At 40.7% G+C, this 27,400-nt stretch overlaps 2 protein-coding genes across 15 annotated transcripts in view; both read right to left on the reverse strand.

Annotated features, from left to right (window-relative positions):
• Positions 1-1,882: 1,882 nt before the first annotated feature.
• On the reverse strand, positions 1,883-20,091 carry si:ch211-160o17.4 (homeodomain-interacting protein kinase 1). Of its 4 annotated transcripts, none has more exons than XM_031323788.2 (18): positions 19,735-20,091; positions 14,130-14,860; positions 13,455-13,646; positions 13,148-13,329; positions 12,867-12,990; positions 12,422-12,541; positions 12,125-12,211; positions 11,816-12,000; positions 11,550-11,700; positions 11,284-11,470; positions 10,824-10,942; positions 9,221-9,355; positions 8,066-8,223; positions 7,523-7,594; positions 6,938-7,108; positions 6,443-6,657; positions 6,222-6,334; positions 1,883-4,102 (listed from the first exon to the last, which is right to left on the reverse strand). In XM_031323788.2, the coding sequence occupies exons 2-18, from the start codon at positions 14,856-14,858 to the stop codon at positions 3,644-3,646; spliced, it is 3,399 nt and encodes a 1,132-aa protein (XP_031179648.1). In that variant the 5' UTR covers positions 14,859-14,860; positions 19,735-20,091; the 3' UTR covers positions 1,883-3,643. The 4 variants fall into 4 exon arrangements, with proteins under 4 accessions (XP_031179648.1, XP_031179646.1, XP_031179659.1 ...); XM_031323786.2 differs by having other exon boundaries at positions 8,066-8,226; XM_031323799.2 differs by lacking the exon at positions 9,221-9,355 and having other exon boundaries at positions 19,735-20,090.
• A 1,773-nt stretch (positions 20,092-21,864) lies between these two features.
• LOC116067612 (calmodulin-binding transcription activator 1-like) overlaps positions 21,865-27,400 on the reverse strand; it is a 57,566-nt gene continuing 52,030 nt past the window's right edge. For 4 of the 11 annotated variants that reach the window (XM_036001859.1, XM_036001857.1, XM_031324090.2 and 1 more), the window contains 4 exons: positions 27,228-27,373; positions 27,053-27,124; positions 26,309-26,380; positions 21,865-26,145 (listed from right to left, as the gene is read on the reverse strand). In XM_036001859.1, the coding sequence (XP_035857752.1) occupies positions 26,043-26,145; positions 26,309-26,380; positions 27,053-27,124; positions 27,228-27,373 (393 nt within the window). In that variant the 3' untranslated portion in view covers positions 21,865-26,042. Of the gene's footprint in view, positions 26,907-27,052; positions 27,125-27,227; positions 27,374-27,400 lie in introns of all 11 variants that reach the window. The other 7 variants (XM_036001864.1, XR_004897547.1, XM_036001858.1 and 4 more) reach the window with 7 other exon arrangements.

Below are 27,400 nucleotides of genomic sequence, written 5' to 3' on the forward strand. Positions count from 1 at the left end.
CGTTAGCCTACCGCTAGCTAGTAGCTGGATTAAACACGGTTAAAATGCTGACAGCTAACGCTAAACGGTGTAAAGTCTGACGCCGGGATGTAACAATCTGCAGCTGCTGTTGTTGGAAAAACACAGACAGTTTCAATGAAAACTGGTAATTTACAGCCTCGTGGTGCATTCAAAGTTGTTGTTAAATTCATATGTGTGACTAGATTAAATAAATAATAAACAAATACAAGTTCATAAAGTCACTTTCTTTGCATTCATTTGATTCCCAATCAAGATATACTGGTAAGAATGGCTTTCCATTGTTAATATGAACTTAAAACAGTTCTGAAATGCAAAATAATAGAATTTTAATCATGTGATAAAAATTAACTAATAAATAATAAGAAATTAACTATAGAAATTCAACGATTAATCGCGATTAAGAAAATTTGTTTGACAGCCCTATTATAAACACAATTTTTCACCCCACAAACATGTGATATGGAATAATAAAGATGTAAGAACAAGTCAATATTTTATCCCAATTGGGTCCAAAACAACATTTTATTGATTTCCCAGCTGATTAATGACAATGGTCACTTACTTACATATTCAGAATGAAGTTTAATATTCCAATAATTGCACGAGAATATAGCATAGTGTTTGATGCTATACCCACGGGTTATATAAGACTGCTGCAGAGTAGTAATGTGTCAAATGATCAGTCAACATTTAGAATGGATGTCTTATTAAATGGCATAGACATAAAGGATAAAAAGTGCAATAATAGATATTTTAGACATTTGACACATTGCCCCACAGTTGCTCGATGCAAAAATTATTGGAATAACCACTTTGGGAATATCAATTGGAACTTGATTTGAACCTATTATAATAAATATGTTGTTAGTAATAAAGTTAAGGAAGTATTTTTCAAAATTGTCCATTGCATCTACCCAACAAATCAAATTTTAAAGAAATATAAACCTGAACTTTCTGAATCCTGCACATTTTGTGGGGTTTTGACAGAGACGATTGCACATTTGTTTTGTGAATGTTTTTATGTCAGATTGTTCTGGATTGATGTGGAGGATGTATTTTATGTATTGTGTGGCTCTAAGATAAAATTACAAAGTAGAGACATTATTTTTTACTATGAAGGAAATGATTTGGATAAATGCCATATTTTCATTTTGAATCTTTTAATTTTATTTGAGAAATTTTATATCCATAAGTGCAAATGGTCTGAAAGAAAACCGAATATTCACCAATTTAAAAATGACGTGAAATTATATTTTGAAACTTTAAAAGGACTGACATAAGAAAGCCATCCGGACTCTGAACATTTACAATGCCTGATGTAAATTTCTTGCGCCCCTTTTCCATGTTTGTATGTATGTATGTATGCATTTAATGTTTTCAATGTTTGTATGTTTCTGTACTGGAATAATAAAGTTTTTTGAAAGCCAAAAAAAAAAAATCTAGCCCCAGTTTCCCACCTCTGATTCCCACAGGAAGGGACGTGAATGATGACGTTTTCACTGGGAAAAATGTTTTTCCGATGTCTATGAACACAGCATGAATCTAGCAGTTTCCCACCTCTGATTCCCACAGGAAGGGACGTGAATGGTTTTCACTGGGAAAAATGTCCATGCCCATGAACGCACAGAAAGACAAACCTTCCCACGCTGTGTTCTCTGCAAATGCTCCTTGTTTTGTAGGCAGAGACAAAATATGCTACCTGACCCATTGGGTTTATGTACCCTGGAAAAGGCCCAAATAGCCTCTATCTTAAGTTTTATTGTCTATGCTCATGCCGGCCAATAATGAAGGAAATTAAGTCATTAATTCAGAGTTTAATGTTGGAACAGGGGGTGAGGAATAATGAAACAAACCATTATATATTTATGGTTATTTTTATTGAAAACAGTGACAGTGGATTATTTGAGCTGAAACCTTTTTCCCTGAATTAGTTCTACCAAATAGCCTCTTAACTATACTATGTTAAGATGAAATAGTTAAATATTCAGACATTACAACACAAAACTGATGCAAACACAACGGGGAAGGATTTACTAGAAAGCTTTCATAACCCACAGAAACCCCCTCGAGATTCACCTTCAACTACAAGACGGTGGCAGGAAAAGCCACAAATCAGCTGTATTCAGACACTGGAGTAATCTATGTGAAAAACAATGGATATTATATTCAGACAAGACTAAAGCCAATGTGGCCACTTCTGCATATTTTCTGAGAGTGGGAAATACACTATGTTTAGTGGACAGCACCACATTTGACTGTTAAAGTGGCTCATCAGACATTGTGTAACTGAGCAGAAGGCCTATTGCAGATTGCATGATCTTATTTCGTCATTGTACAGCGGTGTGGGTAGTTTGTACAACTTACTAGCGAGCATTTCTAAAGTGTCATGGGGAGAAAACAGGACACAATTCTGCCCCCCCCCCCATATAAACAGTAAAAACTGGCCATGAATCCATTTTAATAAATGAGCAGGTCCTACATAATTGGAATTCACAGATATAGAATATTTTCTACATGTGAAACTGGATATTTTTATATTTCAAGAAGAGAAAAGTAGGAAAGAAGGTTCTATTTTTTTTTTTTTTAAACAATTTGAAACAAAAGCTTTTCACGTCATTACTCAGGATGGTGATCCCCTCTTTCTTCACTTCATAAATACATTCAGCACTCAGTTGATGCAGTTAAAAAAAAAAAAGGTTTCTATTGCTTAAGGACATGATTAATCCTGCCTAAACACTGTCACTACATTAACAGACTATCACATGTGCACTTAAATTAACATGTATCCATCACATCTTTTTTCTTAACAGACATCATGAACCTTCCTCTTCCTTTCTCACACTGACAAAAACATAATTTAAAACATGGTAAAAGACATATTTGTGAGTTAACAGATAGTCATTATTATGTTAGCTAAAAACACAGGGCATCACTGGATTAGTGTGAAAACTTCATAACAAGGGTCATGAGTAACTAATAACTTGTAACTTTTTCAGACAGCGGGCGTCCCGGTAGCTCAACTGGTAGAACATACGCGCCTTGTATCAAAGCTGAGTCCTTACCGCAGCGGTCCGGGTTCAATTCCAGCCCATCATCCCCTCTTTCTCTCCCCTGCCTTTCCTGTCTATCCCCAAGCTATAACTATCCAACAAAGCAGAAATGCCAAAAAAAAACAAAAAACTTTTGTCAGCTAGCCCTTCACTAGCCTTGTGAGTCAGGCGTCTCAAAAGCTCGCCTAAAGTGTCGTTGCAACTTGTGACAGGAGGATAATCTCTCTTCACACAAAACCTCAAGATAAACAGGAGTAAAATACATGAACCACAATGCCTTAATTATACATCTGGACAAGATGGGGATAAAATACAGGCTATAAACAATATTGTTAAGGGAAGGGAAAAAAAAACATATCAAAGAACATTTTTAAAAACACAAAAACGACCCTAAAGAGTATTAAATGAGTTTGGGTGATTGGTCGCTTTGGAGTCTAAAGCAGCAAAACAAATAAGTGACCAACAGTTATTCTACTAGAAATACAGTTTAAATGTTCATTTGAGATAGTATGTGGGGAAGTCGATTTTTCTTTTTTTTTTTTTTTTTTTGTTCAAAGTGTGTGTGAGACTCCCTATAGGTATGGGTACTGTGTGAGGCGCCTGGGGCTTAGCTGGTAGGCACTGTAAGCCTCGGCCCGGGGCGTCACGCTAACGTAGGGAGAACCAGTGGCAAACTGATGCTGGTAGGCTGCGGGGAGGCCATGCAGCAGACTACTGACAGAATCCTTACGACTGGCCGAGTCTCTCCTGGAGGCCGACGATGAGGTGTACGTTGCTGCATAGGCGGAGGGGGAGTGTCCGTGGCTGGCGAGACCACGGCCTAGCAGCTGCTCCATGGCCTGAGAAGCTGAGGAGAGGGCGGTGGAGGCCGGGTAGGCGTACAGGCTGGGGCCAGGGGCCGCGGCGGAGGCCAGGGCTGACACCTCGGGGAAGTTGTAGTGAGAGGAGACGGCCGGAGGGAATGTCGGCTGGCGACGCAAAGACGAGTCACTGTGGGAACGCTCCTGAGATGAAGAAACCACAGGCTGAACCTAAAAACGAAACAACACTCAGTATACATGCAACTGCATATGCAACTAGAAGGAAGAACGTCAGTACATAGGGATGTAACAATTACCGGTGTAATGGTAAACCGTGATAAAAATGTTGATAACCATTACCGTTTTAATACCGAAAACCGTGACAATTTAATTTGACTTTAAAGTGTTTATGTGTACAGTTTTATATTTTAATTTTGATTATGAAGAAAACAAGTATATAATTAGTGGCGTTTCTTTGATTTGTTTACATATTGTTCTTTATGTCTTAGCTTGAATGTTTGGACTTGTATAATTTAAACCTGCACTACTGGAAATGTTCCTGACAAATAAGCTGTTTACATGCCGAACCCTTGTTCCTTTGATGTTAAAAGTTGCACTGTTGATAAGGTTTTGCCTATATTTTTGTAATATAATAAACACTGTTACACTTTTTGAAACTATTTCAGCTTGTGTAGGCCTATCAGTGCTTTCTGAACATATTGACCACACTTTTAAAAATACCGCGATACCACCGAAAACCGTGATAATTTTGGTCACTATAACCGCGAGGTTAAATTTTCACACCGTTACATCCCTACTTGTACAGCATGTTGGTCAGTTTCTTTTGTTTAGATTAGACTTGCACTTTATATCATTCAAAGCCTGGACTGCATGTTTGTTATGGCTGCATTAGTCCTTCAAATGGAAACGTTCAAAAATGTATCATACATTGTTTTAGACACATTTCACAAAATTCAGCCTGATATTTATGGTATCTATGTAAAAATGCTAAATAAAGCTTTGTGGGTTTAGGCAAAGTTTGACTGCACAGCATGAATTTGTACCGACCAACACACTGGTGGGTTAGTGACATTTAAAAAGATGAAGCAGCTAATGCTTCTACGTATTAAAAACATAACACCTTTCCAGCCAATTCATGCCTTATGACCTCTTGTCTCTATTGCATATGTTTAAGAGCTGTAACATAAAACATAAAAAATGGTTTCCTTCTCAGATTGCCTCTGTCCTAAAGTGGTAAAACTCTCCACTATTTCACAAGAAAAAAAGCAAAGAAAAAGTCAGGAAAAAATATGAAGCAGAAATGCTTATTTTTTTCTCTTTCCTATTCTGCTCATCATCTTGCGACCCCTTAGATTTATCTCTCGTATCGGAGATATATTCGTATTGGCCTGTGTGTAAAAAACGAAACTTGTTTACGACCTCTCATCTGCCATTGCATTGTATGTCCAGCAGAGAGCACTTCAGACTCAATGAACAGTTTGTTTTTCAACTCCAACACTTTGTAACTCTTTAATAACCAGATCGTCAGAAGCATTGCACCAGCCTGAGTTCACCTTTGTTATGTTGCTTCTTTTGTTAACACTGACAACATGCTTCTCACATTGTTCATTGCATTCATACACCCTATCCACCACTGATCCTGACTTCCACATCCCACTGCCTTTATGTTTGCAGTTTGCCGCGGGGGGGACAATTCTCCGCTCTCCATTGACTTGTATTGCGTGAAAGGGCCTCCTTGTCAATTCCGTCTGATAGCAAACAACAGAAAAATGCCTAAAAGCTGCTGTGTGGGGATATTCACTACCAACAGGGTAAATAACCCATGACTGAAGTTTTTATAAGCTGCCGACTCTGAAAAACTGAGCTTTTGTGAAGACAAAAGTTGATATAGACGTGAGGAATCAGCAGGAAGAATGGGAAGACTGTGGGATCGTGATGCTCAGTTTTTCAGGTCGGCAGCTTATAAAAACTTAAGTTATGGGTTCTTTACATTGTTGGTAGTGAATATCACCACACAGCAGCTTTTAGGCATTTTTCTCTTGTTTGCTAGCAAACGAAATTGACGAGGAGGTACCTTCACGCAATACAAATCAATGAAGAGCAAAAAGTCCTTTTTTTCACCTCCAGTGGAATTTAAATGCACGCTCTCTCTATAGCACTGTAATAAAGATACTGAAGAGTGCACACCCTTTCCCATGAAGTGTTTACTGTCTCTTTGTCTCCGTCAAATAAATGGAATGCTTCCTCAACTTGTCACTACAGTTTAATTAAATCAAATAAAAGTTAGAACGGCGACATCAAAGCTTGTGAAACACAAAAGAAGCCTCACCTGGCTGAGGTTTAAGGGGTGTGACTGGCTTGGCACCAATCCGTGACGCTCCATGCTCACCCCTGAGCTGCAGGGCTGTCGGTTGGATGATCTCTTAGGCTTCATGTAGTTCACTGTGAATTAAAAAAGGAAGTTTAAGTATTAAATTATACTGCGTTCACACCAAAAATAAAAACAATTCCTGATAGCACACAGACAGCAGGTAGATGAGGGACTCTCACCGGTCTCCAGGCGGCCACGTGAAACGGCTCCTCTCTCAGAGCCCTGGGGTTTAATTGAAGGTGCCACCACTGCCAGAGACTTGGCCTGGCGTGATGACATGGTGCTAGCTGGGTTAAGTGTGCGGGGCAGAGGAGTCAGGGGACTGGCTGTAGAGGAGTCCGAGTCATGCACCGTCACACAGCTGATGACGTTTGCGCGCTGGCTCAGACCAACGCTACGTAATGAGAGAAACCGTGTTATTTCACAAGAAAATGAGAAACGGTCTATCAAATTTATTCAGTCTAACTGAATAAAGCACTAGTCTGATCTTAGAGTCAAAAACGCACCGTTTTCCCATTAATCCTCCACTAAAATTGTCATGGGAGCATATAGGTTTTTGAACTACAAATATTAGACTTGCGCAGTTGAATCAAAGATGGATGAAGTATGACACCAATGGGACTTTTAGAAATCACAGATCTGTCAAATTGTGCAGTGGAGTATCTTGTCCTCACCTGGAGGGATGGAATTTGCGCTCATCCTCTGTGTCGGTGTCACTATGAATAGTGATGATGCTGACCGCTGGGCTGGGCGTGTCGGAGATGACGATTGGCTGAGACAACGTGGCGCTGGCGCTGGGTGGGGTCACGCCGCTGCTGCAGAGTAGTGATGCAGTGGATATACCCCTAGACAGAGAAACAATAGCAAATGTTGAGATTTCCCACCCAAAGCAAATGTGATTTCAGCTGTGATAAACAGAAACCACAACATAAAAGTAATGTGCAAAAGTCTTGCTCCATTCGAGAAAAATAAAACTACAACCTACCATCAGAAATTGCATTGCCTGAACAAAACTGAGTTGTTTTAACAGTTCATATTCCATTCTATCAATCTTTATATGCATTTATATATGTGTTGCAAAGTGATAAACTAACTAGTCCTGAGTAATAAATAGCTACATTTGGGAGTACATATGTGAACATTCTAGACATGGCTTTAAGTCATGCACATTACTGGGTGTGTTTTTGGTGTGACATCAGTTCTTTTTAGGCATCTGTCATGTTGGTGTGACAGCTTAAACCCTTCAGCACTCTACCAACCTGTTTCTGTTCTCTCCACGTCTGGCTTTCACCTTCTTCCTCTCCTGCTGGGTCCTGGCTTGAGTTGCGCTCCTATGGAGGGCCAAAGATCAAACTATTCAGAGGTGGACACCACTGGCATAATCAGAACACGAAACATAACCACAAAGAAAGCTTACTTTTCTAGCATTGTGCCAGAAAATTATCACCAAACTACAGCATGTTTACCGTGGAGGTCAACAATCACGTTCCTCTGTTATTCAAGAATACATTTGCAGTGCATTATGTGCTTATCCCTAATAAGTCAATGTAAGACTGAGATGATCATTTCATATGAATGATCATGATCAGTCATATGAGCCAAAAAGATGATGGGTATTAAGTGCTGTAAAAATGTGCACTTTTAACAAAAGATACTTAGCAAAAATGCATCTTTTAAAAATACACATCTGCATTGTAATGTCAATGACAGAAATCTCTCAAATGTCAAATTTTAGGATACTAGTTCACATTTGTGAAACTATTATCAAATTGCTTGGACTTAACAGTCGTTGGTTGACCCACCTCCAGCTGTGTCCCTGCTGCGTGGAAGCATTGGCGTGAAGCGTTTCCAGGGGTGATTCTGTAACATTTGACTGGTGGGCAGAGCTGTGGATGGCCACACCTGGGACCTGCTGCCATGACGATGGAATGAGGATCTGTTGGGTGCCAGTGGGCCAGGCCTGCTGAGAGAAACAACAGACACTCGCACTTCAGTACATGTAATATCAAGGATCAGATATTAAACGAGTCAACACAATTTATATGATTTCTGGAATGGGCCAGACAAACTGAGCCATGCTGAGAAATAAATCCAAGGACCAAAGACAAAGAGACAAACCAATTGGCCAATCTCTTCTACAGGCAAAAGCACAAAAAGATAAGCGTTCCCAAGCCATTCCCTTATTATAGCATTGCCCTGCAACAAATGCACAAGATGATGTCATGCAAAGCACGAACAATGAAGCACTGTAAACAGTCAAATCAAGTTTAAAGTATACACAGGACCATGGTGCCTGTTAAAAAGGAGATACTGAAGAAAGATTAGTTCACTGATGCCAAACAGTCCTGCTGATAAGCTGTCTTGGGAAAAAGCATGCCACATTTTCTGGGGCTGAAACAAAAGATGTGTGTCAGAGTCAGGCTGTTGAGTAGGGATTTTAGTGGACTTTGTAGCTGCAACCTCCTTTGCTGAAACCAAGGAAGGACAGGACAAGAGAAGCTGCAAGCAAAGCGCAGACAAACCCAGCAACACATGCGCTCCATGCCCTCAGCACACCTATGGGGAAAGAATGTGGGGGAGGGAATGAAAGAGGGAGTGAATGGTGTGGGGAGGGGGTGTCCTTTGGAGTGGAAAGAGATTGTACATTTTGTCAATTCTGATTTAATGTCAAAGGGGAATAAAAAAAAAGAAATCAATATCAAGACGGAAAATGGTGATTCCAGACCAAAAAAGGTGAAGAATAAGCACCGAGCCATGATTCTGACAAGTCTGCATGTGAAAAGGCCAAATAAAGGAATATGATGGATAAAATGAAGACTAGCCCCATACAGGTAGAGGGAAAATTGCAAACGCATGAAAAGAAAAAGGGGAGTGGCGCGGGAGAGAGATGGCATTGTTAGTGGTAGAAGTAGTGTGCATGTGAATTTTTTTCTTCAGGGATGTCCTTGTTGCTTTACCAGCACTGTGGCTGTGTGCTCCAGGAGGGTGGGCCGACCCACCCCGGCGCCCAGCCCGAGGGGCAGAGAATACTGGGGGGCTATGCCTGCTGAGGGAGGGTGCAGGGTGGCCACCATCAGGGGTGTGCAGGAACCCTGGAGGAGGGAGGGAGGATAGGGGAGGGCAGTGTTAGGGTCAGGATGAAAAGTAATGTCCTTCAAAGGCTGTATCTGAAGAGATGCACACTGGTACCACTGGCCATCTGGACACCTGACCTCTGCAGTGTGCAGCAATTATTCCTACTTTTAGCAAACGGCAATTAAGTAGCTTTTCGAGCCAGATTAGTCTCCCACATTAAACATCTGGCATTCATCCCAGATAGGAGACTGGGAATAAGAAAGGTCTGGCCCTGAGTGGCAGCCCAATCAGTCCTGGAAAAAAAATCTAAGGCGAGAATCAGTAGAAACACATACAACAGCAGCAGCAGCAGCAGCAGCATCATGGACTATGCTGCTGAAGTCAAATATTTTGTCATTTTAAAAAGCAGTTGCCTAAAAACATTTTAACAAACATATCCGCTGAGAGAAAAGCTTTATTGGAGAAAATGTCTTTACATGCTTCCCACAAAACTTCTGCTTGCTCTGCTGGCAGCAAAAATAAGAAGGGGACATGAAAGGAAAATACCTTTTGGATGCACTCAGTGTTTCATTGAATAAGCAAAACTGGGCATCATTGCTCTCAGCTTGGCACTAATGACATGATATCATTCATGGATGTTGCCAGATTTATGTAACCCAAAGTTTAGGTTTCAAAATGCCACATTATAAAAACATGTGCTCATGTGTAGTCTGGCTATCACCAGACTCAGACCAAAGCTCAAGATTGAACATTAGTCTGGGGAGTCTGCTCTCTATTTTCTACTGCACAAGTGGTGTGATCAACGGGCATAGTTCAAATGACTCTGTACGCAATTGGATAGTCCTTCAACCAAAACGATCTGGGTGACGTTAGCAGCGACGGCGGCATCAACGGGTTGCTGCGCTTCGGTGGCCGCTATGTTGAATGTAAACAAGAAGCTGCTTGGTCGCTTCTCTATCGTCATCGTGTTAAACTCGCCAATAGCGCGCCAGGTGGATACGGCAGTTTGTGATTGGTTCCCGCAAAATTGTAACGGAAGCAGGATAGATAAACGTACAGGTTTCCAGCCTGAGCTGCAGGGCGAAATCAAATCGCCAGCAGATCGGACTGGGTTTACCCAGTCTAGCTCATGTCCACTGCATCAATAAAATCCATATGGAATTGCTGAAATTAAAGTTTAAACCTCAGTATTCACAAAAGGTAAATCCCTTTCTCTGAGTCAACCTCCCGGAAGTATTTCTACAGGAGATGTATATACGACGCAGGTCTATATATACACATTTTTTTTTAATCTGCCCATTCACTCGCGCTGTCATACATGCACGCTTTCTTTGTCCATCTTTGTCAAAGCATCAGGTCTCTTCTCCGAGGACCACAGTAAAATCACATCAATAATTAATTTAAATAAAATAATATTCAGAAGGTTAGCACCTCACAGACATCTTGAAATGTGATGAAACACCCACATACCTAACAAACTCTTACCTGTGTGAGCATACTTGGCTGGATCTGCAATGACTGAGCAGACTGGTTCTGAGGTACTATGGGTACAGAGTTCTCCATCCTCACAGGGAAGCTGGAACTCTTACTGGATGGCTGTAGCCCTGGAAAACAATTCCACACAAGCATATCAATGAGTAACACCAAAATACATGTGCCATGTAAGCATCTAACTAAGGTTTATGATCGCTGTCTGCAGAGACATGCCTTTAACTAAAGTGATGTGGAAATTATAACATATTGATACATGTTGGTAGAGACCTTTCACACTGGCGCAACCTCATGTGTTGTTTTTGCCTTTTATTCATTCATTAGTTTATTTATAAAAGGGACAAATACAGAATGACACTGACAGTTGTGTCTGATGTACTGTACACGTGTAAATAGCCAAAGCTAATTTCCAACACCAGTCTTTTTTCAGTCTGATTGCAACCTTTTCCTTTACCTTGAATAGTAGAGGGTGGGCAGACGATGAGAGTTTGCTGGAAGGGTTCTGTCTGGCTACACAGCCCAGCAGGACGCGTTGGAATCGGGACACTCTGTTGAGCAAGCCCAGGAATGTTAATGGTCGCCTGCTGGTACAGAGCTGGCTGGTAGTTCAGCAAAGGCATCGTTCCCCCCGCAGAAGGCACCTGTTAAGAGAAATTATCGGATTAATACTAGAGGAGTCTTTAAACGTGTAAGAATTAGTGGTGAAAATATGGGTCATACCTGGTTATGCTGGTTGAGTTGGCTACTGAAGGTAACAGTGAGGTTGCCCGCTGCAGCGCTGGGGACCGCACTGGTGGAGTACAGGGATTTGCCACTATCATAGGAGCTCCGACGCTTACAGATCTCCATGTTCTGGAAGCAGGACTTCACACTGGAGAGGATGGAGTTCATCAGTGTTTTAGTGATTACATTTAAATTAGAGACTCAACCAAACCCACATTTGCATGCAGCAGTGCCTAAAAGAACAGTTCACAGCACACACTTACTGTGAGCTGTGGGGATAATCCATGAGGTGGCTCATTGTGACAAAGGGGTGACCTAGAGTTTTTGTAGGCGTGATCCTTTTGTCGGCATCCAGACGGAGCATCCGCTTCAGGAGGTCTATAAACTCTCGTCTATCAGCTTTCTCAGCCAGCATGTCCGTCCCCTCCAAATGAGAGGACAGGTTGACCTGGAATACAAAATAACACCCAAATGAGTCAAACAAACAATATGAGGTACAGGTGATGTGATTTATTGGGTTTGTGTGTGAAGCGCAAAAACCTAATTAGATGTTCCGAGAGAAAGCCATCTACCTGCATCATGTCATCCAGACAGTTGAAGATATACTTTCTGGCCTCCTTGGACTTGATACCCATCTCCATTTCATGCTCTGCTGGGGTCTGTAAGATGGAAACCATTTATGTTTATCATTAAACTATCACTATAAACATTTAGTGATCCGGATGCAATTCAATATAAAAAAATAATCAAATCAGAAGGATCATCAAGACTTCTTTATATTGTTATATGTATTGCCATTTTCTGATAATCCTTATAATAATCATTTACATAAGCGATACCGAGTAGGATTAATATGAGGTTTTATTAACCTTTAGCCTCCAGAGTGGGTAGCTAGAGTCAGGTCCTCGATTGAAGAAGCGACTGGTTTTAGTGCCGGCGCTCAGCAAGTACTCTGCAGGCAGGCCTTGAGTCTGAGAAATGTAACGGATCTGGAAACAGAAAAAAAAAACATTCAAGTTTAGGAATCAAAGGATAGACAAAACAGTGAGGGCCATGGATAGGACTAAAATCTGATTGCCTGCAATACCCATATAGTTTGTAGTTATGCTTGTTTTTCTGCAGCACTTTGGCATCTCTTGGCTTATTGCAACACTAGCAGTTCTCAGTACAAGTTCTACGGAGCACCTACAGTACGTTCATGACCTGCTTTCAACTAACAACATGTGGCCTCTATTTCAATCTGATAGGTTAGCCTTTCCCATGCATTTGAGCATTTTTATATAAGGTCTGGGAAACACTAACGTCAGTACTGACCTGGTCGTACTCTGAGGCTCCAGGGTAGAGAGGCCAACCCAGAAACAACTCCGCAATCACACAGCCTAAAGACCACATGTCAATGGCCTCACAGAATGGCAAACCCAAAATGATCTCTGGAGCCCTAGACAGCAAAGAGAAGGTTAAAGGACTAGTGCCAGAACTGAGTTACAAAGTTGTGTCACAGTAACATAGCACATTTGTCACCACTCATCCTCATAAGATTACAAGGAAAGATGTATATAGATCAACAAAATGCAGCTGGATTTCTTGCCACTAACCTGTAGTAGCGAGACTGTAAGTAGGTTGAGCAGACAGCTTTGGACACATGACTTGCTGAACCAAAGTCAATGACCTTCACCTTGTAGGGCTGTCTAAGAGGGTCGACCAGCATGATGTTCTCTGGCTTCAGGTCTGCATGAATCAGACCAAGGCTTTTCAGTTTCATCAGCGCTGTAGCCACCTTAAGATAAAAACACACAAATATTAATCAGGCTGCAATACTAAGAATGAAAGGTTTATAGCAGCAATGACAAACTAAAAGTAATAATTGAAAAAGGTTTTATGAATGCCAAGACATTTGCCAACCTGCTGTAGGATGGGTCTGATGTGCCGTAGAGGGAGTGGGCTGAACTTGCTGTGCTTAAGAAAGTCATAGAGGTTCTGCTCCAGCATCTCAAACACCAGGCAGGTGTGACCCTTGTGTTGGAAGCATTCGTATGAACGCACAAAGTTGTACTCATCCGCGTTCTCGGCGCTCAGCCGGTTCAGGATACCCACCTATTAAAGAGAAATAAAATAACGCCATGCAACTTGTCAGTTAAAGTTGGTTCACTTATGTTGCACAACAAGAAAATGCCAAGTACAAGGAAGTGCACAATAATGCTATTGTATGTAGGTCAGTTACAGTGGTTGCAGGTAAAGTGAATCCCATGTGAACAAAATACTATGATCCTAGTTTTATAGTGTAACTGACCATTTCTAACACAAAAGAAGCCTCTGACACAGGGAAACGCAGTGTTAATAAATTAGCTTTGATGTTAAGCTGCCGTTAGGCATAAGTGCTTGTTGGATTGTCGCATAACTTCGGAAGCATCGACTGTTCAACATTTCTCGAGCTAGATTGGCAGGGCCTATATAAATCTCACATAGAGCCACACACATTGCTAGCATTGCAGTAGGACAATAAGCTCTCTAACAACCTTCTCAGGTTATCAAAGCAGGATACACAAATCTTTTCTCAACAAAAAGATGTTTGATTACCTCGATTTGGCCCTGACGAGCATAAGAAGGATGGTTTTTTAGGATCTTGATGGCCACAATCTCATTTGTGCCCCTCTTCCAGCACTTGGCCACCTGTCCAAACGTGCCTCTTCCTAAAAACTCCAGCACTTCATAGCTGCAGGAGACGGAGCAGAGGATCTCGTGCTGCACTAGCTGATAATCCCCTTCACCATTGGAGCTGCTGCTCTTGGTGGTTGGAGCTGAGTGGGGTATGGACTGTCCTGTGCCTCCTCCACCACCACCCGTACGTGTGGAGTAAGTTGCTGCAGGGGCTGAGAGCTCCTCCAATATTTGGACACTGCCACATCCACTCCCACTGCTTTCATTGGTCTCCTCAATCTTTCTTTTCTGCCCGTGCCTGTGCCCCCTTGTTTCAGAAGACGTCTCAGTATGGGCATAAGATGAAGACGTCGCCTGCTCTGCCACACGCCGACTGGCTCCACGGGGGAGGCTGCCAGTGCTATCAGCTGCCCGCACCACCACTTGACCTCTGGAGCCAGGTGCTACAGGGGGGAAGACCAGGGATGGTACAAAGGGTGCCACAGCCATGGCTGGGGTAAAGGTGTATGCCGACTGGCCTGCTATGGAGCTGTAAGCTTCAGTGGTGGACACGTCCCAAACATTGCTCTCCACCTTCAGCTTCTTAACGCGGCAAAAGGCACTGGAGGAGATGGAGGGAGGAGAGAAGACCTGCAGCTGAGAGCTCATAGCTGAAAAGAGATTAATGAGAATGAGAAACAAAACACCTAAACCTAAATCACCTTAATAACTTCCTAAATTTATGAATAAACGTTACAATCAGTGTAGTTTCGCATTGCCAGACCTATTTCCACAGCGCTGTGGAGGAAGGTCTGTCAGGCTTTATCCTGGTAATGTACTTCTGTTGATCCAGACTACAATCAGTGTTGATATACTGCACTGCTACATATGCTCCATTTATTTGGTACACTAGAGGCTTGCAAAAGTATTCATACCCCTTGAACTTTTCCACATTTTGTCACATTACAACCACAAATGTAAATGTATTTTATTGGGATTTTATGTGATAGACACAAAGTGGCGCATAATTGTTAAGTGGAAGTGATACATGGTTTTAAAAAAAAATTTACAGATAAAACTGAAAAGTGTGGCACCGTCTTCATTGGACCAAGGATAGATTGTCGAAGATTAAAGCGGGTATTGACCCTACGTGTGATCGGTGCAGGCAGGCTCCTGCCACACTACTGCACGTTTTGGTTGTGCCCTAAGTTACACAATTTTGGCAGTCCATCTTTGAGGCATTCTCTGGAATATGTGGAAGAACAATACACCCATCTCCTCTGATTTCACTGTTGGTGTGGCTCCGGCGGACGCCACCTTTTCTGGGCGCCACCTGGGCATGATGGCCTTCTGCTCTTTGTTGGCTAGGAGGCTTATCCTGTTTAGGTGGAAAGATGCTCTCCCCCCAACATATGGCCAATGGATTAGGGAGGTCATGAGTTATGTTCACTTAGAAAAAATTAGATACACTGTAAGAGGGTCCACTAGAAAATTATATATCATTTGGCGGCCATGTATTTCCTTTGTAGAAGGCACGGCAGCTACTAACATTTCCATGTAACCCAATTGTGTGAGCATACTTTTTTTTTAATTTTTATTCTAATAATTTTATTATTAATTATTTTTTTTTATTATTTATTGAAGATGTCTTTTCTTTTATTTACTTAGATATTTGAATTATATATGTATGAATCTGTAGACTCATATCTGAGCTTGTCGGGATGTATGGAAATTTGCTGGGGGCCCAGTACCTGTGGGTGGGGGGCACTGGGGAGTAGTTTGGGTTGTTTGTATGGACAGGAACTAGACTTGACTATTTCATGTGTGAATTGTATATCTTTGTTATATTTGAAAATAAAAGAGACCTTGATAAAAAAAAAAAAACTGAAAAGTGTGGCGTGCAAAAGTATTCAGCCCCCCTGAGTCAATACTTTGTAGAACCACGTTTTGCTGCAATTACAGCTGCAAGTCTTTTGGGGTATGTCTCTACCATCTTTGCACATCTAGAGACTGACATTTTTGCCCATTCTTGTTTGCAAAATAGCTCAAGCTCAGTCAGATTGGATGGAAAGCATCTGTGAACAGCAATTTCCAAGTCTTGCCAGAGATTCTCAATTGGATTTAGGTCTGGACTTTGACTCGGCCATTCTAACACTTGAATATGCTTTGATCTAAACCATTCCATTGTAGCTCTGGCTGTATTTTTAGGGTTGTTGTCCTGCTGGAAGGTGAACCTCTGTCCCAGTCTCAAGCCTTTTGCAGACTCCAACAGGTTTTCTTCTCTAAGATTGCCCTGTATTTGGCTCCATCCATCTTCCCATCAACTCTGACCAGCTTCCCCATCCCTGCTGAAGAAAAGCATTCCCACAGCATGATGCTGCCACCACCATGTTTCATGTGTGTTCAGGGTGATGTGCAGTGTTAGTTCCACCACACACAGCGTTTTGCATTTAGGTCAAAAACTTCAATTTTGGTCTCATCTGACCAGAGCACATTCCTCCCAACGTCATGTTTTGTGACGTCACGTTTGTTGTGTCCCCCACACGGCTTGTGGCAAACTGCAAATGGGACTTCTTATGGCTTTGTGTCAACAATGGCTTTCTTCTTGCCACTCTTCCATAAAAGGCCCAATTTGTGGAGTGCACGACTAATAGTTGTCCCGTGGACATATTCTCCCACCTGAACTGTGGATCTCTGCAGCTCCCCCAGAGTTACCATGGGCATCTTGGCTGCTTCTCTAATCAATGCTCTCCTTGCCCGGCCTGTCAGTTTAGGTGGACAGCCATGTAGGGCTGGGCGATATGGAGAAAATCAAATATCACGATATTTGTGACCAAATACCTCAATATCGATACCGCAACAATATTGTAGTGTTGACTATTGGTGCTTTCACAAAATATTTACACAATCAGATTTTTGATAAATAATCATCAGTAATGTGGATATAATGACTAAGTGGGTAAAGGCAAACAGTTACAACAGTTTGGTAATTTCAGAAAATGACATCACTTTACTCTAATGCAGCCTTTAAAACCAGGAAAAGACACCACTTATGCCATATTACGATATCCAAAATCTAAGACGATATCTAGTCTCATATCACGATATCGATATATTGCCCAGTTCTACCTAACCCTGCTTTTCCACAACTTTATCCCTGACCTGTCTGGAATGTTCCTTGTGCTTCATGATGCCGTTTGTTTACTAATGTTCACGCTAACAAACCTCTGAAACCTTCACAGAACAGCTGTATTTACACCGAGATTAGATTACACATAGGTGGACTCCATTTACTAGTTAGGTGACTTCTGAAGGCAATTGGTTACACTGGATTTTATTTAGGGCTATCAGAGTAAAGGGGGCTGAATACTTTTGCATGCCACACTTTTCAGTTTTTTTATTTGTAAAATGTTTTGAAAACTACTCCTTTTTTGCCTTCCACTTCACAATTATGCGCCGTTTTGTGTTGGTCTATCACATAAAATCCCAATGAAAACATTTGTGGTTGTAACGTGACAAAATGTGGAAAAGTTCAAGATGCATGAATACTTTTGCAAGCCTCTGTAGCTCATTTTAGCCTATATCGATGACGATTCATTTAGGGGATTGCTCCGTTGCCGCTGGATGTCCCTCATTTTCGGCCGGATGTCCCTCACCTTCCGCTTTCTTTGTGTTGGCATTCTAAATTTCAGTTGATTTGGAAGATGTTTAACTGCTCCTCAGATCTCTGCAGGGTAATTCGAGACAGGTAGCTAGACTATCAGTGAAATCTTTTTGAGTTTTCTGTTGCATGACTAAAACAACTTTTGAACGAGCACATGTTCCACCAAAACAAGTTCTTCCCGAGCCTATTTTGCAGAGGTACCGTTATTGCATTTCTGGTGCTTAGCGCCACCCAATACAAGTGTGATTGGTTTAAAGCCATGCCAATAAACCAGAGCATGTTTTTTTCCAATCCCAACTGCAGTGTGAACTAGTCAGACCCTCCTCCACAGCGCTGTGCAGGAAGGTCTGGCAATGCGAGACTAAGCTCAAATTAATGCAGTATAATACAACAGTCCACCCCATTTATATCAGTTACTAAATATTACAAACAATCAATATAAGGCAATACACCTTAACAGCACCCTCAAAGTACATACTACAAAATGGCCGTGAAGGTGAACACCTCTGTAAGACAATTCAACAAAAACTTTTCGTTTCTGCTCAGTTGTGAGGATTTACTACTTTTCCTTGTCATATTTGATAGCAAAATGAATATCTATGGGTAGTTGACTGTTGGTTGGACAAAATAGGTCAGTTCAAGATGTCGCCTTGGTTCTGAGAAGTTGTTACAGGCACCATTTTTTTTGACATTTCAAAAACCTTAAACTGAACATTAATAACCTTCATGAAGGTAGGGTTAATTGGAGCGTTGTTGTATTAGACTGCAATAGGTTTAGTTAGCTGTCCCTAATAAACTGGCAACTGAGTGTAAAATCCAATAATCAACAAAAACCACAAACATGGAAACGCTCCACAAACCATCAAATCTGAGAAAAATATATACCCTTAAAGTATATTGTGAACGCCACAAGCACGGAGTTTTTATTCTGTCAAAACTTTAAATTGTAAAGACTAATATTCAACATTGGAACAAATGTCTGTATGTTTTAATCACTTGAACTTCAATGTATAGGGCCTAGAACTTTTTTGTCTTGTGTTTTGTACATGTTATATGGATATGGACCTGTGTGTCTGAAATAAAGTTGAATTGAATTTCAACGTATTATCTGAAGGGCCCAAACTGTAAGTTAGAAAAGTTGCTGCATACAAAACAGTGTCATATATGATGTGTAGTAGGACAGAAAAAAAATATTTCTAAAGAGTAGCATGTATAGTCTACTTTCTTTTATTATTATATTGTTTCTATATAGCTTAGCCCTATTTTGGTTGACACCTCTTGTTTCTATAGAAATAGGAGGCGTTTTTTTATTATTTATCAGACTGATGTTATATTTCAAAGTAAACCATGCAAGCCACAGAAAACAAAAGCCTTACAAAATAAGCGTGTACGCCATTACTTAACTCTATAATAAAATATAAATTAAACCCCTGCTGGGACAGCTCAGGCAATGTTACTATGCAATGATAACCTGGGATCTGAATACAAGGTGGGCCTGTTTCTGATGGGTCCGATTCCTGGTAGAGCTAAACTTTCAGTTAGGAGAAAAGAAAGACAAAATAGGTTTTGACGCAACCGAAAATGCTAATGTTCTGTAAGAGAAACGTCCTGTCAGGCTGACTGAACTGTGATGGACCGTAGTGGAAGTTAAGCCAGTGATTTCAAACAAAACCACATCACTGACAGAAATAGAAACATTTAAGAAAACCACTACCACCCCTGACACAGACCGACTTTAGGATCAAATCAACACCACTTAACTTGACAATGCTAACACGCTAACTTCGTGAAAATGTGGCTTATCTCACAAAATAAAAGTTAACTTAAATGACATAGACTGCATGAAAAGCAACATTTAATAAAGAAACAGTTGTTATATACCGGATTGGAGGTTATTAACGTTACAGCGTCGAAAAACGGCTCCGTCCAGGGTTTAAATCCCACTGCAGTCTGCTGGACCAGCGTTATCCGATTAGCTTCCGCCAGCTAACGTTAGAAGCTAGCTAGGCCTGCATTGTTTCTTCAGTCGATGCAGAGCTGGGCAGCAGGAGAAGGCGTTACAGTGCCGAGTTTACAGAAGAAAAATACGTAGGTTTCATTGTATTATGAAGTTAAAACATCTAGTCCTAAAAAAATATGTACAGTTGTTGATTAAAACATAATAAATTCTACTCTAAATCCGCCTATCTTTAAGCAGTAAATCCACTTTTCACCGGAACAACCACGTCCTTATATCAGCTGCGATTGTTACGGCATTTCCGGTTACTACCGTAATTACCATGAATGTTTGGATTTTGCGTATGATGCACGCAATTTCTGCTTCATTTCTTACAAGATGAACACTCAGTGGACATAAAATGTAATTCGCAACTGTTTAAACATGACCACATTGTCGAAGGATTTGGTCGAGTGACGTTTTACACATCAAGGAAAATGGAAAACAACATGTTTACGGTAAAACGAAATTGACGTGACGTAATGTAGTATATTCCAGTAATTTTCCGGTAGGACTATCAGATGTTCCACCAATTGTGTAACAAACCTGAAAACTAACTGACCCACGTACAAAGACGAAACACACTTAAAGATTGTTTCCACCAACTTGCACGATTTTATTTTATTCAGAGGAGCATTTAAACTTACTGCTCTTATGGTTCAGAATTCTGTAGGCCTCTTTGTAGAAAAAAAAAATCAAGCTCGGATATGAGCTTTTCAGTCAGGCTTTAGTCCTCCAAATATAGTGGTATGGACGTGGTATGTAGCCTAAGCGAAATCCAAGATGTGGCAAATGTTGAAGAGATCAGAAATTTGAAGAGTGTGAAGACATATGTTTTTAAGCTCAGCACAGATGTAGCTAGGTTGTGAAGTCAGGAAAAACAAGTGAAGAATCAGAGAAAATAAAAAAAATACTCAAAAAACTTGCCTTTAGAGTTTAAGGTTGTGATCAAATCAACAAAGATTTTATCACAACAGATATATATATATATATATATATATATATATATATATATATATATATATATATATATATATATATATATATATATATAAATAGTTAACTTTTATGATCGTTGTAAAAGGTTTTGATTGTACTGTAAATATTGGATGAACTTGCTTAGAGGGAAAGGTTATTTGCTGTGGAGATGTTAATGCCATAACAGTCTATGGTTAACCCACAGCATGCCTTATAGGGTGACTGTAATGATGAGAATGGAAAGGTGATTAAAGAACTGATGCAGATTTTAAAAAAATAGTATGCCTAAATCATGGAAGTGGCACACAAAATAATATTAGGAATTGTACAGAACCAGCAATCGATCTTATTTTAGTGTCAGAGAGACAGAAATGGAAATTCTAAATTGACTGGCACAAACATTTGTTAAAGTTCAAAGCTCAGATTACATTAGTGAGTAGGGAAGAAGACAGAGAGAAGCTACAATAACCGAGAATGAAAATTAAAATACCAACAATTTATTAAGTATTCCACTTACAAAGACAGAACTGAATTGTGCTCTTAGGAAAACAAGGATGTCTCCACCAAGCAAAGACCAAATTTGTTATGTGATGATAAATCATCTTAGTGAGACATCTAAAGATATCTTACTTGAATTATATAATAAAGTATGGGACAAGGAAGGGTTTCCACAAAACTGGAAAGATGCTGTTGTAATAGGCCTGCCACTCTGCAAATCCTAGCCTGGATGCTAGCCGAACTTAGCCCCGCCCACAACATTTGAGGTCGGGAAGTACTGACTAGAATCTGAGTATGACGATGTCAGGCTATTAAAATCCCATGCATGTCTGTAAATGATTAGAGAAAATAATAAATGAAAGGTTAACATATTATAAAGGACTTGTTTCAAAATTTCAGAGTGGATTCAGGAGGGGTAGAAATACAAATGACCCAGCGTTATGTTCAGAAGATGAAATAAGAAGAGCACGAGTAAACAGAGACTTACAACTTTCTCTTTAAGAACCATGGGAGAAATAAATATCAGGCAAAAAAATAAGTTAAAGTGCAAATTTTCTTTTTATTCTGATTTCATTTTACAGCAGAAATTATGTAAAGCATTCAGAAGACATTTTCCACATATAAGGGCAATATTCAAAACACTTTGCATGGCCTCAGCAACAAAATATTCTTTTAAAAACATCAACAATTTAGTGATGCTTGTGCATGCACGTTTGTAAAACAAACAAAGTAAAAACTAGGCTACAAAAAAAGAAAAGAAAAGAGGAATGAAAGACTGAGATAGGCATGGAGAACACAACAGCAGGCAAGGTGGGAATACAGCAGGAAATGAGAGAGAAAGAGAGAGAGGGAAGACGGGGTGAAAGAAGAGGAAGGCAAGGAGAGGTCTAGCCATAGATTATCTATAAGGGTCTACCATTCTAGCATGCAATGTGGTGTTTGGCCACGCCCTCTCAAAACAAGGCCTGAAAGGTTATACCATTCATTTCTAGGCGGATTTATGAAAACAGAGGCCATATCTGCGCATGTCTACCAGCTGTCTACTATGGCAATATTTCTTCATTGTATTTTTTACTTTTTCTACTCTACATACTCTTTTTACAGTCACCATCCTCTCCAAAAACATGAACATATTGATGGATTATCTGCAATCTGTGTCTAGTTTCATGTGTATGAGTATGTATTCTACAATGTGTGTTGATAAGCACTAGCATTTGGATGTTGGAGTGTGTGTATATTTGTCTGTGTGTGCATTTATATATAACATATATGAAGGAGTCTAAAGCAGTGTTCTTTGTGACTTGAGTTGTGCTGATGTGAGAGGAGGGGCAGTTTAAGAGGATACTCTATCGTAACATGAATCTCCTGACAGTGCCATCCTAACCATGGCTATCTCTCAGTGTGATAAAAAATTGAGGAAACATGTGAAACACACATTATAGAGATAGTCCAATTGTAAATCTTTAAATATACTATCTCTTACAACTGTTTTTAATTAAGAAAATTGAGGTGATACATGGCCATTACCTATTTTTATTTAAGAATTACTTGTATCAAGAATCTTGTGCGTTTAAAACAGGAGCAAGTATAGAAATAGAAATATCACTCATTACTTGCTTTAAATTTAGTTTAGAATCAAACAGAATCCTATAAAATATGGGATTTGGAGTTTTTTTTTTCTTGTAGAAAAAGTGATGCAAACACACCTTGGATGAAACAAACATCACATTTGCTGCTTCACAAAATGAGACTCAGAAGGAGTGCGTCAATCAAGAACATTATTTTAAAATTTGTAGATACTAGATTAGTGAATGAACAACTGGAGTATCCCTAACCTACACAAATATGTACACATACATATATGCATACAATATACACAGTCACCAGTAGCGGTACAACTTTGTGTCGGCGAGCATCACACTCCACATACCATCTCCCTGTTCTTTAACCCTGAGTAAAATCTAAGGGAGAGATTTAATTGTTCCCAAAGACATAAGCACAGAGAGAAAGAGTGTGGCATTTTTTTTGTGTCTGTGTACATTTGTGTACTGTATGTGTGTGTGTGTGTGTGTGTGTGTGTGTGTGTGTGTGTGAGTGAGAGAGAGAGAAAGAACATGAGTGAAAGAGAAAGACAAAGAAAGAAAGTGACAGCTATTTCGTCCTCTGGAAAACTGTTGGGTTACGCTTTCATTTAAATGCTGCAAGAACATTCTTTTAAGGAAAGACAGACAAAGTGAGTCCCTGCTAGAGAACGCATCTTTCTCCCAACAGCAACACTGGGACCTTGAATAGACTCGTGACAGTGCCTTTCATACCCAGAGGCTGAATTGTATGGTTTTCTTGTTCTGATACTGCACAACTGACACACAAGTGGGGCATAAAGTGAAACTGTAATTACTGGTTTGTCTCATAGAGCAACACATAGCATCAATCAGGCCATGAGCATTCATTCATACCACTGACAAATACGAGCTTCTAACTTAGACTCGGATCAAGTTCAACACTGTCAAGTTCATTTTTAACACACAATTTAGGAAAATAAACAAGTAACTGGCAACCTTTTGGAGGACATACAATAGATATTTCCTGATATTAGCTTGCACTTTTCTGTTATTGAGCAGGCACTTTCTAAACAGAGCTTTCCAGAAGTCTAAAGTAGACGTCGTATCATAATGGCAGTGGCAATGAGGAGAAAATAAAAATGAATCAAATGATATGTAAAAAGCGGGGGGAGGAGACATTCTGTTTGAAGATGGAAAGCTTTGACTGGAGGCCAGGCTGGATCCGCTGTAGGTGTGATTAATGGTCTTAATAAAAGCTAGTATGTTGCTGAAGCACAACCATATTGTAAAGAATGTAGCACCCTCATCCGTTTTGGGCCACCATTCATTGCATTCATATTAAAACGGCCATCATCATCTTTATCACCATTGTCATAATTTTCATACTTGCATCATCGTCGTCTACACTTAAGTCTGCCTTAGGCAAACCTCAGAACTTGTCTATGGTTGAGCTAGTACTAAATCTCTACTGTTTATTGTCTCTGTGTGTGTTGCCTCTGTGGATTTTACTGCTATCTTTTGGGTGTTGGTTTTCCCCAACATAACATATTGTTAGGAAAAATAGCATTCATAATAATTGGCACTACTGGCAAAAAGGGTTTCATTTTTGCTAGCCAAGAAACAAAAGCACAAAGTGTAAATGTTTTGTCTGAAAGATCATTGTTTCAGCTAACTTTGTTTTCCCATTTATAATTCTAACATTAGATTTTTCAGTTGCATGCTTTAACAAAATGTTCTTTTCAGTAACACTTATACTGGATACTCTTAAAGTGAAGCAGTTAAACTCCTCTCACAGTCCATAGCCACTAACATGTTCTTTTTTCTTTTTCTTTGTCTTAAATCTCATGCACATTACTCCCTTTGCAATATCTACATTATTTACAAGCAATACAGCCATCCTGTGTACCCAGGTCTCTGTCTTAAGTTCTCATTATGGGAGTAAAATAATTTATAATCTTAAATACAGTCCTCTTATGAAAAAGTTTCAGGGTCCTCGTATCCCCTTACCTCGTCAGTTTATATACAGGAATATGCAATAGTCCAAAATATGGATTTGATCGCCCATATGGGCTAATATGGGGACCAATGCCCCGTATAGGGGCAGGTATATGACCCATGTCCTTTACAGAGCAAGCATAGAGACCTCTCAGAGTCAAGAAGAAGTCAAGGCAATGGTATGTGACTCTCTCCTCAAAACCACAGTTAGGATTTAGAGGTTCACGCAAAGAACAAACTAACAGAGACATTTAACCATTGGAACATGTCATATTTTACCACACGGGGGGGGTGGGGGGGGGGGTGGGGACGACGACCAGTCTCAAGCTGAACCACTCTTGAGCCAATTAAATAAATTATTAGACCCTTAAATAAATAAAGTAAAAAAAGCACCCAAAATGAGTAATTTTTCCTTACACAGTTCACATTAAACAGGGCAAGGATAAGTTGATGAGGACGTAAGTGAGACACAACTTCACATAGAAATACAAAAGAAACAACACTAAAGCAGTTTGGCAAGCATGCAGGAGCTTGTAGCTCAAATACATGCATTGAATTGAACAAACACGGACACACCACGTCAGGCGAGCAAAGTGCTGCCTCTGAGAACGACTCCATACAAAGTCCATGTAACAAATTAAGACATCGTTATTCAGACCCTAACCCTTATCTAACAATGCCCCTCTTACATTCAAGTGCAGTTCCTCCCCTTTTGATCGGGTGACTGATTAATAGGTTTGTAAGCCTGTGAGTCAGAGTGGTTGGTTATGAAATACTGAATCAGCAGAATGATTTGCCACTATAGATCTTCAGGATGATGGAGAGGAGGAATAAGCGGAAAAACCTTGCATGCAAATGCAACATAGAAGAGAGTTTTTTGGTTTATGTTTTCTTTTTCTTTCATGGATTACTGTTTAGATACAAAACACGAAATGTTTTGTATATTTTCTGCATGTCAAAGTAACCTTTATCTTGAGCCAGCTGTTCACCGGAGCACGTCCAGATGCTGCCATTAATGCCAGGATGTCATCTTCAGGCGCTTCCTCGTGTTCTCCCGTCTGACTTGTCGACTTGCTTTTGCAAAGAAACATACCCATGAAGAGTGCAAAGAATGCCATGAGGTTAATGTGATGGCCTCCCAGTGAAACTGTGGTGGAGGATCAGTGCTGTGGGCAGAGCCAGGTCCCTGGGCTCTGTCTGTCTGAGCTGCCATGATGGACACCTATCCTGTCCTCAGTCTGTCTGGGAAGAGTTTTTTTCTCTCTTGAGAGAAGAGGGGAGAAAGGGTGAGACAGAAGGAGGGAGGAGAGGAATGGAAAGGGTAGGAGAAGGGGTTGGGGAATGGAAAAGATGGGGAGTTTTCTGGAGGATGGAAGAAAGGAAAAAGGAGAAGATGAAGGACGGCAAGGGTTTATAGACTGCTCACAGGCTGAGGGGGCTATGTGTGGGGACTGGCGGTGGGCTCTCAGGACCCCTGGCCTTTCTCTGCTCTCTGGCCCTGGGGAAAAACAAACACACATTAGAGATATGCTCAAAGAGAGATTTGTGTGTTTGTAATTGTGCATGTTTTTCTTTCCACTTTTATATCCAAAGGCCATACTCAGAGCAACTCACACACACCCACACCCACACATTCCATCATATAACCTTCCCATCCATCAAGGCACAGAAAAAAGACTGGCAGGCCAAGCAAGACACTTAAAGTCCCCTAGTCATTTTAGTAAGAACATGCCCCATGAAGACCCTATGGAAGAATCACTCCTCTATCTATCTTTCAATCATGCAGAAGTACCAACATCATTCAGCAGACCTCGGAGAGAGACAGAGAGAGAGAGAAAGGGAGAGACAGGAAGATAGGGAGGGGAGAGCGAGAGGGAAGTATGATAATCCAGGATGTCCTCTCCCCCTTCCTCCGCTGACATGCAAACAGGCATCAGCCACCAGGAGAGAGGGGAAGAGAGAAGAGAGAGAGAGAGAGAGAGAGAACACTCACCCGTTTCAGAGGCCTATGGTCCATCAAGGGGCTTCACAGGAACAGTAAAACAACACCAACTATTAGCACCAATGTAGAGAGCGCATGTGTGGCAGTGGGCTGTACGTGTGTGTAGGTAATGTGTTTGGATGTGTGTACAGTGGTGTTGGAGGGTGTGTGAGGAGTTTTATGCCTCACCTGTGGCGGCATCGGAGCAGGAATCTCAGGATCTTGCGAGCAGCCTGGTTTTGTTTTTTCGTGAGGAGGCTGCTGTAGGCGAAGACACAGGAATAAGACGAATCTTTCTGCATAATTATGGCCTTTGTGTGTGTGTGAGAGAGAGAGAGAGAGAGAGAGAGAGAGAGTGAAGTACCCAAGGGAGTGTCTATAGGAGCGGTAGTATTGCTGGATGAGGACCGCTGCTCTACGACTCTGTTGGAACTTCCTCTGCTCATGGAAACTCCGGAAACGACTCTGGATCAGGATGGCTGCCAGGGTCATCCTCTTATAAAGTGCATACTGAAAGAGAAGACAGAAGCAGCGTGT

Source organism: Sander lucioperca, chromosome 6 (genome assembly GCF_008315115.2).
Source record: "Sander lucioperca isolate FBNREF2018 chromosome 6, SLUC_FBN_1.2, whole genome shotgun sequence".
NCBI lineage: Eukaryota > Metazoa > Chordata > Actinopteri > Perciformes > Percidae > Sander > Sander lucioperca.

Excerpts from the sequence above, each read along its gene's own strand:
- si:ch211-160o17.4 (XM_031323786.2), bottom strand. The coding sequence starts at position 14,858 with ATGAGCTCTCAGCTGCAGGTCTTCTCTCCTCCCTCCATCTCCTCCAGT. Across the intron at positions 13,330-13,454 it reads TCAGACCCATCCTACAGCAG|GTGGCTACAGCGCTGATGAA; the intron begins GTTGGCAAATGT and ends TTTTATCTTAAG. Across the intron at positions 6,658-6,937 it reads CGCAAATTCCATCCCTCCAG|CGTTGGTCTGAGCCAGCGCG; the intron begins GTGAGGACAAGA and ends CTCATTACGTAG.